Source organism: Neophocaena asiaeorientalis, unplaced genomic scaffold (assembly GCF_003031525.2).
Source record: "Neophocaena asiaeorientalis asiaeorientalis breed wild unplaced genomic scaffold, Neophocaena_asiaeorientalis_V1.1 scaffold70, whole genome shotgun sequence".
Classification (NCBI taxonomy): domain Eukaryota; kingdom Metazoa; phylum Chordata; class Mammalia; order Artiodactyla; family Phocoenidae; genus Neophocaena; species Neophocaena asiaeorientalis.
In genome coordinates this window covers 13,570,363-13,587,778 of record NW_020175410.1, presented here as the reverse complement: position 1 = coordinate 13,587,778, position 17,416 = coordinate 13,570,363, and the positions used below count along the sequence as shown (strand labels likewise).

The window sequence follows — 17,416 nt, the reverse complement described above, 5'->3', positions numbered from 1 at the left end:
GAGACTGAGGCTCCAGGGGAAAGCACTTTTTTTTTTTTTTTTTTTTGCGGTAGGCGGGCCTTTCACTGTTGTGGCCTCTCCCGTTGCGGAGCACAGGCTCCAGACGCGCAGGCTCAGCGGCCATGGCTCACGGGCCCAGCCGCTCCGCGGCATGTGGGATCTTCCCAGACCGGGGCACGAACCCGTGTCCTCTGAATCGGCAGGCGGACTCTCAACCACTGCGCCACCAGGGAAGCCCAGGTGCAAGCATTTTTAAATAGGACATGTTGGGGAAGATCTGCCAGTGCTGATAAACACTGTATTTGCAGGTTGGCACCCAAGCGTCACCGATTCAGGGACAAAGGCCAGGCAGCTGCATCAACATCGGCTCTATTGGTTTTACATCAAGGACTCCAACTTCTGTAGCCTCCACCCAAACTAGAAAAGATGACATCGTGGGAGATAGAAGACTGAGAACAACGTAGGAGATAGAAGACTGAGAAATCGATGAGCCTAGGGTAGAAGGGCAGTGACTCATTCTCTCTCCCCTTCCCAAAAACCGGCAAGTTGTCTGTTTCTTCTTTATCTTTTCATTTGATGGTTTAGACCTGTGGTGTCCAATACAGTTCACGTGCCTACTGAGCACTTGAAATGCAACTAGTCCGAATTGAGATGTGCTGTCAGCATAAAATACACAATGGAGTTTAAGAATTTAGTATTGAGAAAAAGAATACTTTTTTCAATATTTCATATTGTTATATTTATTCCATGTTGAAATAATAATATTTTGGATATACTGTGTTAAAATATGCTATTAAAATTAATTTTACTTGTTTCTTTTTGCCTCTTTTAATGACTGCTAGAGAATTTAAAGTGACATGGTTCACGTTCTGCTTTCTATTGGACAGATCTGGTTTAGACTTTCATAGACATGCCACATGGAATATCTATATATTTAAATGTGTAAAGAAAGGAACAGTAGGGTAGAGGGGGAGGCATGTACACACATGTACACACCGCCCCCCACCAACTGTTACACTGCAACCCTGTATAACTTCATGCCTGCCTAGCTTCCTAGGGTAATTCATTACAGTTCACTGTTCCTGTCATAGGTCATACAGCTCTGCTGTATGTGGGATCCTGGGGCAAGTCACTTGGGAGGATTAAACTGAATAATGTATATCAGATCCTCAGGACCATGACAAGGATGTGTAATAACCTCTGTCAGCAAGGGTTAGTTGTGCTTGACATGATAAGAGTTCCAGAAATGACCAAGCCACAGTTCTACCCCAAAGCACAGAATATTAGAGTTGGAGTGAAACTTGGACATTATCTACTCCCATGTGTTAAAATCCTTTTAAATCTCAGAAGCCCAGTATATGAAAAAGATGAAATCAAGTTGCTCTGAACAAAGCTGAGTGTGGGAACAAGAAGGGCTCGGCACTCCTGGACTATATAGAGGCAGGAATATGAGGTCTCTCTCTATGAAGCAGTCTGAATGCCATGGATGTGGTGTCTTATCCTGGCCTCTCCACTTTACAGATAAAGACACTAAGCTCCAGAGGTCGAGGGCTTGCCTTCAGTCACAGAGCTGGCAGAGGCAGGGCTGGAACGGACTCAGGTATCTGGTTCCTCAGAAAGAACGTGCTCTGCATCCATAATGACTGCAGCTGTGTGGACAACGTGTGCGCGCAGACGGAATGTGGCTGAGAAAAGCACTGCTGGACAGGTGCACACAAAATATGGGGGGGTGGGTAGTGGTGGGGCCGGAGCAGGGGCAGGTCTGTTCCCTGAAGAGACAGCTTCTAGGTTTAGCTTTGGAAGATGAGGGAGGGCAGGTGGGCACCCAGAATAAAAGAAGTGCAAGGGTTCTAAGGAGGAAAAACTTAAGGCAAGTTTTTGGAAGAGGGTGACAATAGAAAGATTAATTTATCGGAAGTCCACAAATAGTCAGGAAACAGGAAAACAGGTTGGCAGGCAGACTCTGGGTGCCAAATCGGAGTGGCAAAGGGCTGCGAAGCTGGAAGCCTGCAGAGCTGCCTTGACAGGGAAAGACCTGGCCTGATGGTGGCTTCTCAGTATACTCCATGAAAACAAATTCATGATAAAGTAAGATACACATCAAGAATAAGAAAAAATCAGCATTGATTACATTAAAAGGCAGTACTCATTTGTTCTTACTTAGAACTACCCTGTGTGCATTATTCAAAAAGATCTTTTCCTCGGTACCATCTTGGGTATTTCCTCACTCGAGAAAATGCTTCTTTGGAGTTCTTCCCATTTGATTGGTTCTCTAAAGAAAAAAAGAGGTCCAAGAAAACATCCAAGAAAAGACAAGAAACCTGAAGGTCTGGTGAGTGCCCTGGTTTCCACACACGTGTTCTGATCTAACCTAAGGTGATGGGTTTCCTCTCACAGACTAGGGCTTGCCTGCTGGTGTCTTGGTGTTCAGGGCATCTGGTCAAGGGCCTCATTTCCCTGATGTCACTAAGGAAAGCGCTCAAATATGGGGAACACCAACACAGTAACCAGTAGAACAGTTGGCAAGGCACTCAGTGACATTTTAAAGATATTTGCTCACAGACCACTGAGCCACAAAGGACAGTTTCTCTGTCAGTTTGTCAGCTACTGGGGGTTTAATTCATAGAAACCAATGACGGCAAGCCTAGAGAGGCCACCATCCAAGGGGGAGTATAACTATGAAGCCTTGTTTGTTTCCTTCGAACAGTGACTGTATGTTCTTCTTGGTGGCATTTGGCATTTCTTAGCTAGGGATCAGTAGAGCTGGCAACTCAGAACTTCTAAGAATTACTATCTGTTTACCACAATCTCCATATTCAAAGAATTAGTAGCATGTTTTATTTTTTAAATGTGCGTTTTCTTTTTATGACTTTGCCGTCACTTGGAAAACCCCATAACTTTCAAACCACACCGACAATAGTTCTGACCTAGGACTACAAGGCAACGGACAGATACCTGGAGAGTTAACGTTTGTGAGTCTATTTTGCCATGAAGTTAAAAATCAGTTGGTATCATCCATCTGTCCATCCCTCCCTCCATCTCATCCTAATCTTCAAGCTGGGTAGTTGTCTACTGACCAAATTCATAGCAATGTTTTTTAGTATTAAAATATAACTCAGGGGCTTTCCTGGTGGTGCAGTGGTTAAGAATCCGCCTACCAATGCAGGGGACACAGGTTTGAGCCCTGGTCCGGGAAAATCCCACATGCCGTGGAGCAACTAAGCCTGTGCGCCACAACTACTGAGCCTGTGTGCCACAAGTACTGAAGCCTGCGCGCCTAGAGCCCGTGCTCTGCCACAAGAGAAGCCATCGCAATGAGAAGCCTGCGCACTGCAACCAAGAGTAACCCCGCTCACTACAACCACAGAAAGCCCGCACGCAGCAACAAAGACCCAACACAGCCAAAAATAAAATAAATAAATAAATATATATATATAAGTTAATGTGGAGTAAAGATGGATCACCCATTGATGAAGAGTTAAAGGAGGAAGATAAAAGATCCAACTCTTATCTACTTTCGTAGAACGCTACTGAAGGTCAGTGTGGCAATTATTAAACCCAGAAAATAATGACAGATGGTATTTAAACTCTCTGGCTCTTTGTCAACCATCTGCCCTAAGATTCTTTTTCCTGAGTTCATATTTGCTAGGTATCACATTTTAGAATAAAAGGCATGCAGTTCTTTACAATATCACAGAAATTGGTCAGCCTTTCCACTATAGGAAAGGCTAGAAATCAAAGCTATTAGATGTGTGGTTTGCTTCTTGACCTCCCTAAAATATTGTTGCTGCTACGTTGTAATAATGCATGAAACATTCTAGAAAAAAATATGGTACCTAATAAAACCACAGCCAGGGTAGAAACATGGCAGAGTGGGAAAATCAAAGGTTAGAGAGTCAGGTAGACTTAGGTTCAAATTTGGCTCTGCCATTTAAGAGCTGTATGCCTATGGACAAGTTATTTATACTCCTTGTGGAAGGCTTTGGTTTATCATCTAGAAACAGGAAAACAGTCCTCAGAATGGGGGTTTAGTGAGATAATAGATGTGAAGTGCCCGGCCCTGGGTCTGTCACATGACAGACAACTGTTAACTCCCTTTGCTTCTTTTTTTCTCCCTAGATTAGGGAGGATGGTGAGCCTTGCTGATGCATAAATAGTTATTCCTCAATGTTCTTATATAAACAACTAGGATACGACCTCTGGAGAAGGTTAATCCTGACTTCTAGTCTTCCATTGAGAAATCTCTTTCCTCTGTGGAGACAAGCTTCTCATCATACCCATTCATAGAAATCTACACTTCACAGCATTTACCCCAGCTCTGGTTAATTGACTAATTGCAAATGCAATGCCTCTCTTCTGCACTAGGGTGTAAATTATTCCTCTAGAAAAGGACCTTGCATATAGTAGCCACTCAGGAAAGTTATCTGTAGAATGAATGAAACATCTGTTTCCAACATGTGACACACACCTGGGTGATATGGGAGATGATTTCAGGGGCTGAACATGGACTAAATTGTTTAATTTTAAGGGTTATGTATGAATTTTAGTGTATGTTAGACAAATAACTGGTTCATCAATTCTGTGATTTTACATATTTTTGCTTAAGATGAGGCTAAATAAAAAGTTAATTAAGATAGTAAAGAAATTAAGTAAGTATAGTTATCATGAATATGGCAAAAACCATGAAGGTGTTAAAAAAGATGACACAATTTGGGAACACTGCCATAGCAACAAGGAGGAACCCTGAGTGGACACGTACCAGGACTCCCTGATTTAGGGTCAGCCTAAGGCAATGAGGGAGTCTGCTTCCAGAATCCACAGCTTGTGAGTTCTCAGCTGGACACTGCAACAGGTGGGTCAGCACCGAATCAGGAGTTAAGCTGGAAGCAGGTGAAGCCGGTGGCTGGACCCCTGAACTCAGCTGGCATAAGTGAGAAGGCTTCACATTCAGATATCTGGGTGTTATCATAGGAAATACCAAACGTGAACTGAGCAGGAACAAGGGTCAGATCCCATGGTTGTTTTCAAGGTCACATCCCAACCGGCAGGAACTACCTAAGAGACAGAGCACCCGCCCCAGGAAGGGTGGCAGGCCCAGATGGATCCATTGTCCTTCAGCCTTAAAGGCACATGCGCCTGGATTCTGATATTGCTTCCCGCTCCCGGCAATTATTTCTCAATTTACTATCTCCGTGCAAGGCTCCAAGAGAGGGGTACTTTCTTTTGTGCACATTTGAAGAGCCAATGGGTCTCTACCCAACATCTCACTTTCCCAGAAAAGTGAAGCAGACCTGCTGCTGTTGTCAAAGGAGTTTCTCTCTGAGCCTCCAATACTGAGTCTCCCTTCTGAGACCCAATGCTGGCCTGAAGAGATGGGTATTCCTGTCATCCTGGATTGGAACATAGAATGGACTTTACCCTAGAAAAAAAATGTTGTAAATAGAAAATAGGTTTTGATAAATAATGTTCTGTATATGTTCCAGGTTATACAGGATTCTCTGCAAGCTAGACTGGGACCAGATTACCAACTATACTACCACTTCCGTGGGAGAATGTTTTAATGCTATAAAATGAAAATTTGGGCTGCAATTGTTCCATAAGTGCTGACTACCTATACTTAAAAATAAAGTACATCCCTTACTAGAGAACACTTTAACACTACATATCTTAAATTTCATCTTTCTTTTAACATCTTCCAGAAGAAGATTGTTTTTATCGTCAATGATGGCTGGTATTCAAGTTTTATACTATTGAAAAATAACTGATCATTCTTCCCCCATAACAAAAGAAGGACCCAATCTTTACATTTGAGGACAATCCTAGACACATCCAAGTAATTCCAATAAATACTTCTCTAATCAACTCTCAGCTGCACCAATTTATTCATGGGATGAACTGAAATGACTGTCCCAACTCCCACACTGCAATATTGACAGTAAATTATTCCTGGTTCTGAGAATAAGCCTTTAACCCCAAATTTTCCACACTTGCCTGATGAAAAGAATTACATGACACACGTTTAAAAACAAGAATGCCAGGACTTACCTGGTGGCGCAGTGGCTAAAGAATCCGCCTGCCAATGCAGGGGACACGGGTTCGAGCCCTGGTCCAGGAAGATCCCACATGCTGTGGAGCAATTAAGCCCGTGCGCCACAACTACTGAGCCCGCATGCCACAACTACTGAAGCCTGCGTGCCTGGAGCCGTGCTCCACAACAAGAGAAGCCACCGCAGTGAGAAGCCTGCGCACCACAACGAAGAGTAGCCTCTGCTCGCCGCAACTAGAGAGAACCCGTGTGCAGCAACGAAGACTCAATGCAGCCAAATAAATAAATAAAATATTTTTTAAAATGTTAAAAAAAACAAAACAAACAAGAACGTCAGGCCTCAGTCCAATAATGAATCAGAATTTCAAGAGAGAGGTCTGGGAGTTGCACATTTAACGACTGACCATTCCTGCTGATTCTCTCATCCAAACTCAGTGTTTCTTACCCTGGAGGATGAATTAGGATCACCTGGAGGGCTTGTGAAAACAAAGGTTGCTGGGCCCCAGCCCAAGCGCTTCTGATCTAGTTGGTCTGGGGTGAGGCCCAAGAATTTGCACTTCCAAAAAAGGTCACCTTTTTGGATACTGCTGGTCCAAGAACCACACTTCCAAAACCACTTATTTAGCCTATTTGGCAAACATTGCAGCTGAATTCAATATATTTTTTTTTCTTCCCTCCTTGGTAGAAAAACACCACCAGAGTCACAAGACTTCCTCTGGAGTAATACCCCTCATACTTTTTAGCTGTTTGATGTTAGACAAATAAATTTACCACTGCATCTCAGTTATCTCTTATCGTGAGGAATAAAAAGGTAACACAAGGAAAAGAGGTTTGGTCCTGTAATTGGCACACAATAGGCCTGCATTAAACATCTGTGTACTTTGATCACCTTGCCATGATCCCCCTCTGTGAGCTACAGATGAATCTGCTGAGGTCTAGAATAGTTCCCCAAATTTGTTACATGCACAAAACTTCATTTGGTTAAAACAAACAAACAAACAGACAGACAAGCAAGAAATGGCTGACCACCTCTTTTTCTTGTGAGCTAGCACGTAACTACGTTTTGAATATAACATGTCCAGTGGGAAAATATTCAACTTCCCAACTCACATTTTCCCATGGAAATAAAAATAGAAGACAAAGAGAGATTAGATTATGATTAGGCTCTCTGTTTAATTTTGACCAGGCTGAATTTAGTACTCAGGTCTGGATTATTTTCCTGGCAGATCTTTATTATATTGTTTGGCTATTTCTTATGACCTGAAAATCAAACAAATGAACCACAGACTTTCAGACTCAGAGGGGCCCTGGAGGTCATCTAGCCCACCCACCCATTCTAGGAATGCCACTGAAAACATCTACAGTGTGTAGTGTCCAGTCTCTTCTTGGACACCCATTGAGAAAGCACTATTTTCATGAACCCTGATCTTCTCTTCAGATAACTCTAATCATTAGATTTTTTTTTTTGCCTTTGAGCAAAAATCTTTATTTCTGTAATTTTAATATCTTTGGTTCTGCTCTCTATAGTGCCTGAATATGTCTAACCTCTCCTCTTCATGACAGCATTTAAAGTATTCTGAAATGGCGCAGACATCTTTCTTGCCTGTGCCTTTTCAGTCTAAACATTTTGTTTTTTCAACCCACCATCAAAATTTCCATATACTTAACAGCCCTGGTCCTCTTCTTGTGGAAAAGTCCACCTTGAGGATGTTTCCTCACACAAAAAAACCACAACACGCTTCATGTTTGCCACATCCTCTCATCGCCAACAAAAACAAAATAAATTGTATGAACACTGGAGTGTTCCCTTCCAAACAGAGTTTCCAAGAGCCGGAAGCTACAACCACACCCAACTACATTGTAAGGACTGAGAAGGCAGTTTCAGGACATGCTTGGAAGTGGGAGCCGCAGGCAGATGGAGCTGGATACCATGTTCCTACTTGAAAGAGGGATGCTAGGCTGCCACTGAAATTATCCAAGACCCGAAACGTTTCTTTCCAAGGGAGACAGAGTGAAACAAAAGGTATTTCTTACTTTCTACGAAACATTTCTGCAAATATGCAACCAACACTCCAGAGGTCCACAGGGGTGGCGTAGCTGGACTGAAGCAAGACTTCTGGAGCTCTGTACCACAGCGTGACGACCTGCAACGGCAAACGGAGTGGAGAGTTACTGAGGGGGACGGTTGTTTGCTTGACTCCTCACCCTGGGTGGTTTAATGCCAAGACTCAGCTCGGAAAGAACTCCTCAAATCACATGGGGGACACAGACAGAAGGAATAAGTAACCAGGACTCATCACTGACAGGCCAGGAAATTACATCACCCCCACCACCTGGGTTCTCACCTCGGACTCTGGGTGTCTTATTAGTATGATAAAATAACTGAGTTTCAGAAAGCAAAAGCAAAGACTTAAATAAACCCTTACCTTAAAACAATTATTTCTTTCTTAAGGGGCTTTAAAAAACAATACGTGGAAAACAGATGATGGCAACGATTGCAGCTCAATTCCCACGTCAGCAATTTTGGGAAATTGGAAGATTATTCCAGTGGCTGCTGGATGGTGACCTTGAAGTCTACAGAGCACCCAAACAAGTCAAAACTACTCTTATCGTGAGACTGTGGGGAATCAAAATAAAGCCCCCTTCAATGCCACTCTTTCCAGAAAACAAAACATGAAGGAGAACTTGAGAGAGAATGTATAACCCAATTGTTTATACCATGTGTAAAAAGTCATCCAGAGGAAGAGATTCCAATATGGGAAGAACCCCATTTAATACTGAGCACTGTATAATAATAGATAAAACAAACACAACCATATCATTAAGGTTCCACATTTATAAGAGTATATAGGGGTTCAAATGCCTCTTTTTTGTGGGGAGCAGAAATTCTATGGATGTCTGAAATGAAGGTATATAAAGGAATTCAATACATAAATGTATTACATAAGCATTTTATATTATCCAGATTCCTTTTATCATTACTTATTGTCTTACTTAATTGTACTTTCACTGATGTCTAAATTTCCTGAAATTCTGTTTATGTACTTTGATGCTATAGTACTTAGTGCCTAAAGACTGCAGTAGCAATTCTCAAAAAAAAATGGTTGCCATCAATTTCCTTCTTTCCTTATATGCACACTCCTCTCATCAAGGATTGGAGTTTAGTTCACTTTCCATTGAATCTGAGTTGGCCTTAGTGACTTGCTTGACCAACAGAATATGGTGGAAGTAACACCTGAGACTACCAAAGCTATAGGTCATAGGAAGCCTGGTTGCCTGGGCCTTTTTGAATGCTTGCTCTTGAGATGCTTCCTCTTGGAACCCAGCTGCTATGCAATGAGAAGCCCACAAAGATGTTCCAATTGACAGCCCCAGCTGAGCTCTCAGCTGAAAGGCCATGTGAGTTAGCCATTTTGGACATTCCATCCTGACTGGTCCCCCAGGTGACTGTGCCCCTGCCAATGTCACATGGAGCAGAAGAACTGCCCAGTTGAGTCCAGTCAACTCACAGGATTGTGAGTGATCATAAAGTACCTCCATATCCTTCCCGCACGAGACCACACCACTGGCTCTCAACACTGACTATACATCAGAATCATCCATGGGGCTTTTAGAAAAACACATGTGTCTGGGCCCTTATCTTGCCCCTAACTGAATTAGATCTCCATGGGTGGGTCCACTGAAATTCTTCTTCTTCTTTTCTTCTTCTTCTTCTTTTTTTTTGTTTAAACTTCTTTAGGTAACCCTAACCCTTGGCTAGGTTTGAGAACCACTCAATTATACAAACTTATCCTCCAGTTCCTGCCTCCATGCTTTTGTTGACACTGTTCTAGTTTGGGAAGCTCTACTTTCTCCTTCACAGGTTGAAATTCTGCTTATCCTACAAAGCTCAGTTTTGACATCATCACCTCCCTGAACCAACTGCCACCTAAAAATCATACTTTGTAAAATAGTTCATAATATGGGTCCTTCCAGAGGGCATGGACCCAATTTCATCCATCATTATGCCTGTAAATGCCCATCATAATACTGCGCACATAACAATTGTGTTTTAACAAATACCAAATTGATGATTTTAAGGCAATCATTCCTAGAAGATAAGTGGGCAAAATTCAATTACCAGTCAACCCCCCAAAAGAAGATACTCACTACTTTTGTTAAGAAGAGTGTCCAATTCTGGGCGTTAGTTTTTAGTTAAATAATTTATTTCTGCTTTACCAATATTTCTAGCTGGTGGAACATTTCCCTATTTCTCTAATACACTGTATACCAAAGTGCAGGGGCAAACTTTCCATAAAGTTCCACTCCAGTGGTTTACAGACATACACAGATATTATGAGATCACATACTTATCTTCTCACTTCAGTTCGAAATAAAGTCTAACATCATATGAGATGAAAAGTTTAATCCAAATACAGCATTATTTTAAGCTGTTCTAAAGAGTCTGTGATTTCTGATCGATTACCCTTTCTAAAACACTTTAGGTAGTACTATGTTCATTTTCAGTACTTTAAGCAGTGATACTTATTATGATCATCAAATAAGTGTTTAGACAACGAAAATAGTAAGAAAAATATTGATATATTAAGGAAGTTTCCTTCTATTCCTTTTAAAATTTAGTGACCACTCAAAATGGGTAACAGATTTTTATCAAATGCTTTTTTTTTTGCGGTACGCGGGCCTCTCACTGTTGTGGCCTCTCCCGTTGCGGAGCACAGGCTCCAGACGCGCAGGCCCAGCGGCCATGGCTCACGGGCCCAGCCGCTCCGTGGCATGTGGGATCCTCCCGAACCAGGGCACGAACCCATGTCCCCTGCATCGGCAGGCGGGCTCGCAACCCCTGCACCACCAGGGAAGCCCCCTATTCTTTTTTTTTTTTTTTTAATCTGTTAGCACCTACTATTTTATTTGCTGTATCTTAGATTATATTTTGGTGACAGAGGACAAATCCCCTTCATCCTTATTTCTCAAACTATTTTTGGCTCTTCTTAAGTGTTACTCTGCCAGAGGCACCTGATTGTCAAAGTTAACTTACTCTCCCAAATCACTGGATTGTCTTAAATTTTTGTGTTAATGCAGGAATAATGAGTATCTTTATGATATGGCTTTTTCCCATCTTAGTCATGGTCTGTCTCACCATTTATTTAGATTTTATGTTCTTCAATAATAGTGTATCATTTTATTTATATAGATCTTGCTGTTTTTTAATTCCTCAATGTTTCACATTTTTTTTGTTACTATATGAATGGGATCCTTTTTTCCATTATGTTTTGTAACTGATTTACTAGCATTTGTGTATTTACTTTGTATCTTATGTCTACCATCATCTAAATTTTTTTTATCTGAATAATATTTTTTGTAATAAATTTTATTTTCTAAAACATAAGGCCAATGTGTATAAGGCAGAAACCCTTAGAAGTACAAGGAGATTCTGGGGGAAGGAAAACACAAACTCAATTCTCTTTCAAAGTTTGACAAATAAAGTATAGAAAAATATAAGTAAGGATCTGTATGAGACAAACTCTGTTTAATAAAGAACTTTACTCTTAAAAGAGAGTATTCTCCTTACACCCTACAGAACAAAGCCAGTTATGTGCATAGTCATAAAGGAAAGAAATTCTAGGGACTTCCCTGTTGGTCCAGTGGTAAAGAATCCACCTTGCAACGCAGGGGACGCTGGGTTCGACCCCTGGTCAGGGAACTAAGATCCCACATGCTGCTGGGCAACTAAGCCCGAGTGCCACAACTACTGAGCTTGTGTGCCTCAGCTAGAGAGCCTGCGTGCTGCAAACTACAGAGCCCACTCGCCCTGGAGCCTGCACGCCACAACTAGAGAAGAGAAAAACCACACGCCATGACTAGAGAGAAGCCCGTGCACCACAACGAAGAGCCCCTATGCCTCAGTGAAGATCCCTCGTGCCGCAACTAAGACTCAATGCAGCCAAAAATAAAATAAATAAATCTTCTTAAAAAAAAGAAAAATTCTACAGGTTACATTCTCTGGCTATGATGAAATAAGACTAGAAATACAGCAGCTAACAGTTAACCATAAATAATCTGATCATATGGAAATTTTAAAACTCTTTTCTAAATAATTCTTCAAATTAGTTTATTCTTGGATTAAAGAGAAAATTAAAGGTTAATTACATATTATTTAAAGCTGAACAAAAATGAGGACGGTTTATTTAATAATATATAACTAAATGTTCTATCATTAACCAAAACTAAAATAATAAATTACCCAAGTTTCAACTCAGAAATAAATTTTAAAAAACAAAGAAACTAAGAGGGGGGATTTAAAAAGATAAAAGTAGACGTCAACAAATTATTAAATAAAACAATCCTCCCAAAATAGAAATAAATCTTGAAGTCAGTTTCTTTTAAATAAATAATATAGCTAAACTCCTGACAAACCTGATTGATACAAAGAGAAAAATTTTTTCTTTCTCAGAAAACCAAGAAAATAGATGAGATTAAAATAATTACAAGAAATACTATGTACAAATTTAAGCCAATACATTTTAAAATCTAGATTAAAGAGTTTCATTGGGAAATTCCTTATTATTACCAGAACTGACTCAAAAAGTAGTTGAAACCTGAACAGACTAACTACCAATAAGAAATTCACGAGATTGTTAAAGACATAATGCTAGGAAAGATCCAGATCCAGATGGTTTTATGAGTCCTTTCAAAGGACTGATTATTATGTCATTTATAATATTCCAGAATATAGAAAAGGATGGAAAGTCTGCATATCCTTAATACAAACCTGAAAAATTACACACAAAAAAACTATAGATCAGTCTCATTCATCAGTAGAAGTTTATGTCCTAAAATAAACATTAACAAATAGAATCCAAAGATCTAGTAAAAGAATAATAAATCATGATTAGGAATGATTTATTACAAGAAGGGAAGGGTGGTACAATATTAGGAAATCTACTAATGTAATTAATATATCATTAATAGAATAAAAGAGTGATCAAATGGTCATTATTAATAGACATTTTAAAAAGCATTTGAGGGGCTTCCCTGGTGGCGCAGTGGTTGAGAGTCCGCCTGCCAATGCAGGGGAGGTGGGTTCGTGCCCCGGTCCGGGAGGATCCCGAGCCCGTGGGCCATGGCTGCTGGGCCTGCGCGTCCGGAGCCTGTGCTCCGCAACGGGAGAGGCCACAACAGTGAGAGGCTTATATTTATAAGATATTCTTATAGGTGGTCTCTCTTTCATCTTAGAGAGAAAATGCACTAGAATATGTGAAAGCAAGACAACTGGCCACCCATTTGGAAGAAAATAAGTTTGATCTCTAGTTTACACCATGTATAAGAAGAAACTGTATAGATGCAAGATCTAAATGTAAGGAGAGCTAGAAAAATGTATTCGAAGAAAACATAAGAGGACCTTGGGATGTGGAGGCCTTTTTCAGCATCACAGGAAATCTAGAAGCTTGAGATGAAAAGATTTATAGATCCAGCTATTTAAAACTGAAATCCTGGACTTCCCTGGTGGCACAGTGGTTAAGAATCCACCTGCCAATGCAGGGGACACGGGTTCGAGCCCTGGTCTGGGAAGATCCCACATGTTGCGGAGCAACCAAGCTGGTGCACCACAACCACTAAGCCTGCGCTCTAGAGCCCGCGAGTCACAACTAGTGAAGTCTGCGTGCCTAGAGCCCGAGCTCCGCAACAAGAGAAGCCACCACAATGAGAAGCCCGCGCACCCCCGCTCGCCGCAACTAGAGAAAGCCTGTAGGCAGCAACGAAGACCCAACACAGCCAAAAATAAATAAGTACATAAATATATTTTAAAAAACAAAAACAAAAAACAAACCAAAAAACCCAGAAATTTTCTTCACCAAACACTGTAAATACAGTAAAGGAAAGGATAAATGACAACCTGGGAGAAAACATCTAAAACAAATTACATCAATAAAACAATACAACAGAAAAATGGATAAAAAAATATGAAAAGACAATTCAAAAGAAGAAAAAACTATCAAAGATAATCAATCTCATAAAAAGAAAGGAAGAAAAGAAAGGAAGGAGAGAAGGAAAGAAAGGAAGGAAGGAAGAAAGGAAGAAAGCCATCACAATAAGAGGGTATCATTTTTGCCTTTGCAGAAAGGACAGAATGACACTATTCAGGGTTGGTCATGGTATGGGAACCTTTAAGTTTTATTTTATTTATTTATAATTTTTATTTTACATTGGAGTATAGTTCATTCACAATGCCGTGTTAGTTTCAAATGTACAGCAAAGTGATTCAGTTATGCATATATCTACTCTTTTTCAAATTCTTTTCCCATTTAGGTTATTACAGAATATTTAGTGGTGTTCCCTGTGCTATACAGTAGGTCTCTGTTGGTTATCTATTTTATTTTTTTAAACTTTTAAAAAATTTATTTAATTTATTTTTCATCTGCGTTGGGTCTTCGTTGCTGCATGCAGCTTTCTCTAGTTGCAGCTCGAACCCGTGTCCCCTGCATTGGCAGGCAGATTCTTAACCCCTGCACCACCAGGGAAGCCCCTGGTTACCTATTTTAAATACAGCAGTGTGTACACGTCAGTCCCAAGCTCCCAATCTATCCCTTCCCCCCACCTTCCCTCTGGTAACCATAAATTCATGGGAACCCTGTATGTTTTAAATTGCAAATTGGCACAATCTTTTTAGAGGACAGTCTGGTGGTATCTATGAAATTAACAGTCCCCATGTCTCTGAAGCAGAGTTCCATTCATGGGAATTTATCCTATAGAAATATTCAGACTAGTACACAAAGAGGTATTCACAAGAATGTTTACTCCACAGTAATTCCCAATAGGGGAATATTATTCAGCCATCAAAAAAGATGAGCTAGTTCTCATCCTGCTCATTGCTGCTCACATAAAAAGATGTCCATGATTCACTGTTAAGTGAATAGAGAAGTTTTGGAGCAGTACAAAATATTTTCCAATTTTTATTAACAGATTACGTGTCGGTGTAAATATAATAATCATTTATGCATACAAAAATGTCTGCCAGGATTCTATACATAGACATCAAGCTTTAAGTGGACAGTTGTCGTGGAAACATGGCAGTGTGGGAGGTGGCAAGTGGAAAGGAAAGGAGGCGCTGGACGACAATTTCAGAGGCACAAGATCAGTCAGCTGCTGTCGGTAAGCACATTTTATATCCGAGAGAACAATTTCAGAGAGGTTGGGTAATTTAGCCAGGGTCATGGAGCTGACACGTTGGAAGAGCTGGGATTCTCCCTGGGACTGATTTCAACCTTGTGCTCCTTCCTCAACATCCAACCTGGCACCTTTCATTCAGTATTCCAAACATCCACAAATCAACAGGCAAACATACAGGTTGTAATTAAAGAACCAACAGAAAAAGAATTTAAATTTACTTTGAAAAAGTTTAACGTGAACTTTTAAAAGAGATTACAAATCTCAAAAATGCAACTATCCTTTGGGGTTAAATGATTTCCTTAAAAAAAGGTTTAAGAAAAAGGTTTCTAATAACTTCAAAACTTACTTCTGAACCACAACAGTGCTCTGGATGGTGTGACATGTATTCATCAAATTCCCATTTGATAACTTCAATGAAAGATAAGATTTAAAAATCTCTTTGGTATCCCTACGAGTTTTGCTTGGTTTATGTGTAAATCATTTTAACAAGGTGAGAGGAATTAGATTCATTTATTAGGTTTATGTTTATACTCTATTTGAACTATCAGCGTTTGTCTAAAGAGAAATCTTTTTTTGGTTTAACCCTTGTAGAATTCAATGTGCTTCAATTCCAAAGTAAGTATGAATTGTACATTTCTAGTTAATTCTCCAAGAAAATAACCTCAACACTGCCTAGAGCCTACATTTAAAATAACAAATTACTGCCTTTTGCAGTATACATAAATCTAATAGTCGTTCCCTATGTATATAATATTATCTCATGTATCAAGAGCTTCCCCAGTTTTAACTTGCTAATTTATGTGGCTGGTCCATTCTCTAACCCAGAGTCCCTCAATCCTTACTTTAAGTCACTGTAATTTAAAATATCTCAAATAATGACAATTTCTGTAATTTCCAAGTTTTTGAGAACAAATTTCCCGCACAGTAAAATATAAATTGTTTCCTTAGGAACTATTATAGTTCTGTACCTCTAAAAACTTCTGATGGAAGACTGCCTAACTTAAAACCAGTTAAGTCACAGGTAAGAAGATTTATTAGTTTTTAATTGGAGGTTTTATAAGAATAGGCAAAACTGATAAAAATGTTTCAAGGTTTTAGTGCATGAAGTAATATAGAACATTTTCAACAATGTAATCAATTAACTTATACTTACATGTTCTCTAAGTTTAATAATTCTACATATCCTTAAACACAAAATGTAACTGTCAAAAGATGTTGAAGGAAACAATGAATACAATGTATAAAGATCAACACTTAGAAATCTATGACAAAGGTGGCTTCTAATGGTAACAATGCAGTTGTCTACTAAGCAAAGTAACAATAGGAGCTATGGACAGAGTTTGGTGGTTGGAGCCAGCTGGAACCAAAGCAAATACTATGTTTATTACAATCATTACATGTATTAACAGCCTCTAGAGGTGCTGAATGGATTTGGCAAGAGGAGGGGGAGTGGAAGATGGGGGAGTTCAAGGATATTTACACAAGTGGACGTATCTGTTTAAACTGCTTTGATCTCTGTTCACATTTTTTTTGAAACAGTTCAATAACAGTATAAGATAAAGTAGAGCCAAGGCCAACTCTGACTCAAAATACATGTCAGAGTAAAGCATTCTTACTTAATATTAGATTTTACAGTCTTTTATTCATGTACCCTTTCACCAAGATCCTGAAAACCTTAGTAGATGTTATCTGAGTCATCCTTATTCTATGGCTACATGCTTAAAGAGCAGGAAAGCGTGGTATGCACATTGTGCTGGTTATCTTCCTTTCGCCTCTCTGGATGGGCCCAGTGCTCACAGGTGGATCTGTATCTACCATTTGCCCCCAGCTTCCTACTGGGTTTGGCCAATGGGAAGCCTAGGCAGGAGTCTGGAGAGAAGGAGAAGAGTGAGGCTGAGTCTTTAACACCTTGATTTCCTCCCAGCAAGGTTGTCCAGAGCTGGCAGTGCTGCCATCACAAAGTCAATGTCCATCCCGGGCAGCCCACTCTACCCAACACCAGTAGCTGCACCCTATCTTCGCTTCAAGCCTGGGAATGGTAACAGTCTGATGCAACTAAGTCTCAGGTTAGTACCATTCGCTGGGCTTCCCCTAAATCCACGTCTTTGTAAATCGTGTCTCTGTAAACAAACCTTCCTTGAAGTGTCTTATTTTGAGTGTGCCATCTATTTCCTGTTGGGACCCTGACTAACACATCCAGTT

General features: G+C 40.3%; 1 protein-coding gene across 2 annotated transcripts in view; it reads right to left on the bottom strand.

Moving 5' to 3' along the window:
• Positions 1 to 17,416, bottom strand: part of CDK6 (cyclin dependent kinase 6) — a 229,692-nt gene that overhangs the window by 65,079 nt on the left and 147,197 nt on the right. For both annotated transcript variants that reach the window (XM_024767027.1, XM_024767026.1), the window contains exon 5: positions 8,081 to 8,190. In XM_024767027.1, the coding sequence (XP_024622795.1) occupies positions 8,081 to 8,190 (110 nt within the window). The remainder of the gene's footprint in view (positions 1 to 8,080; positions 8,191 to 17,416) is intronic.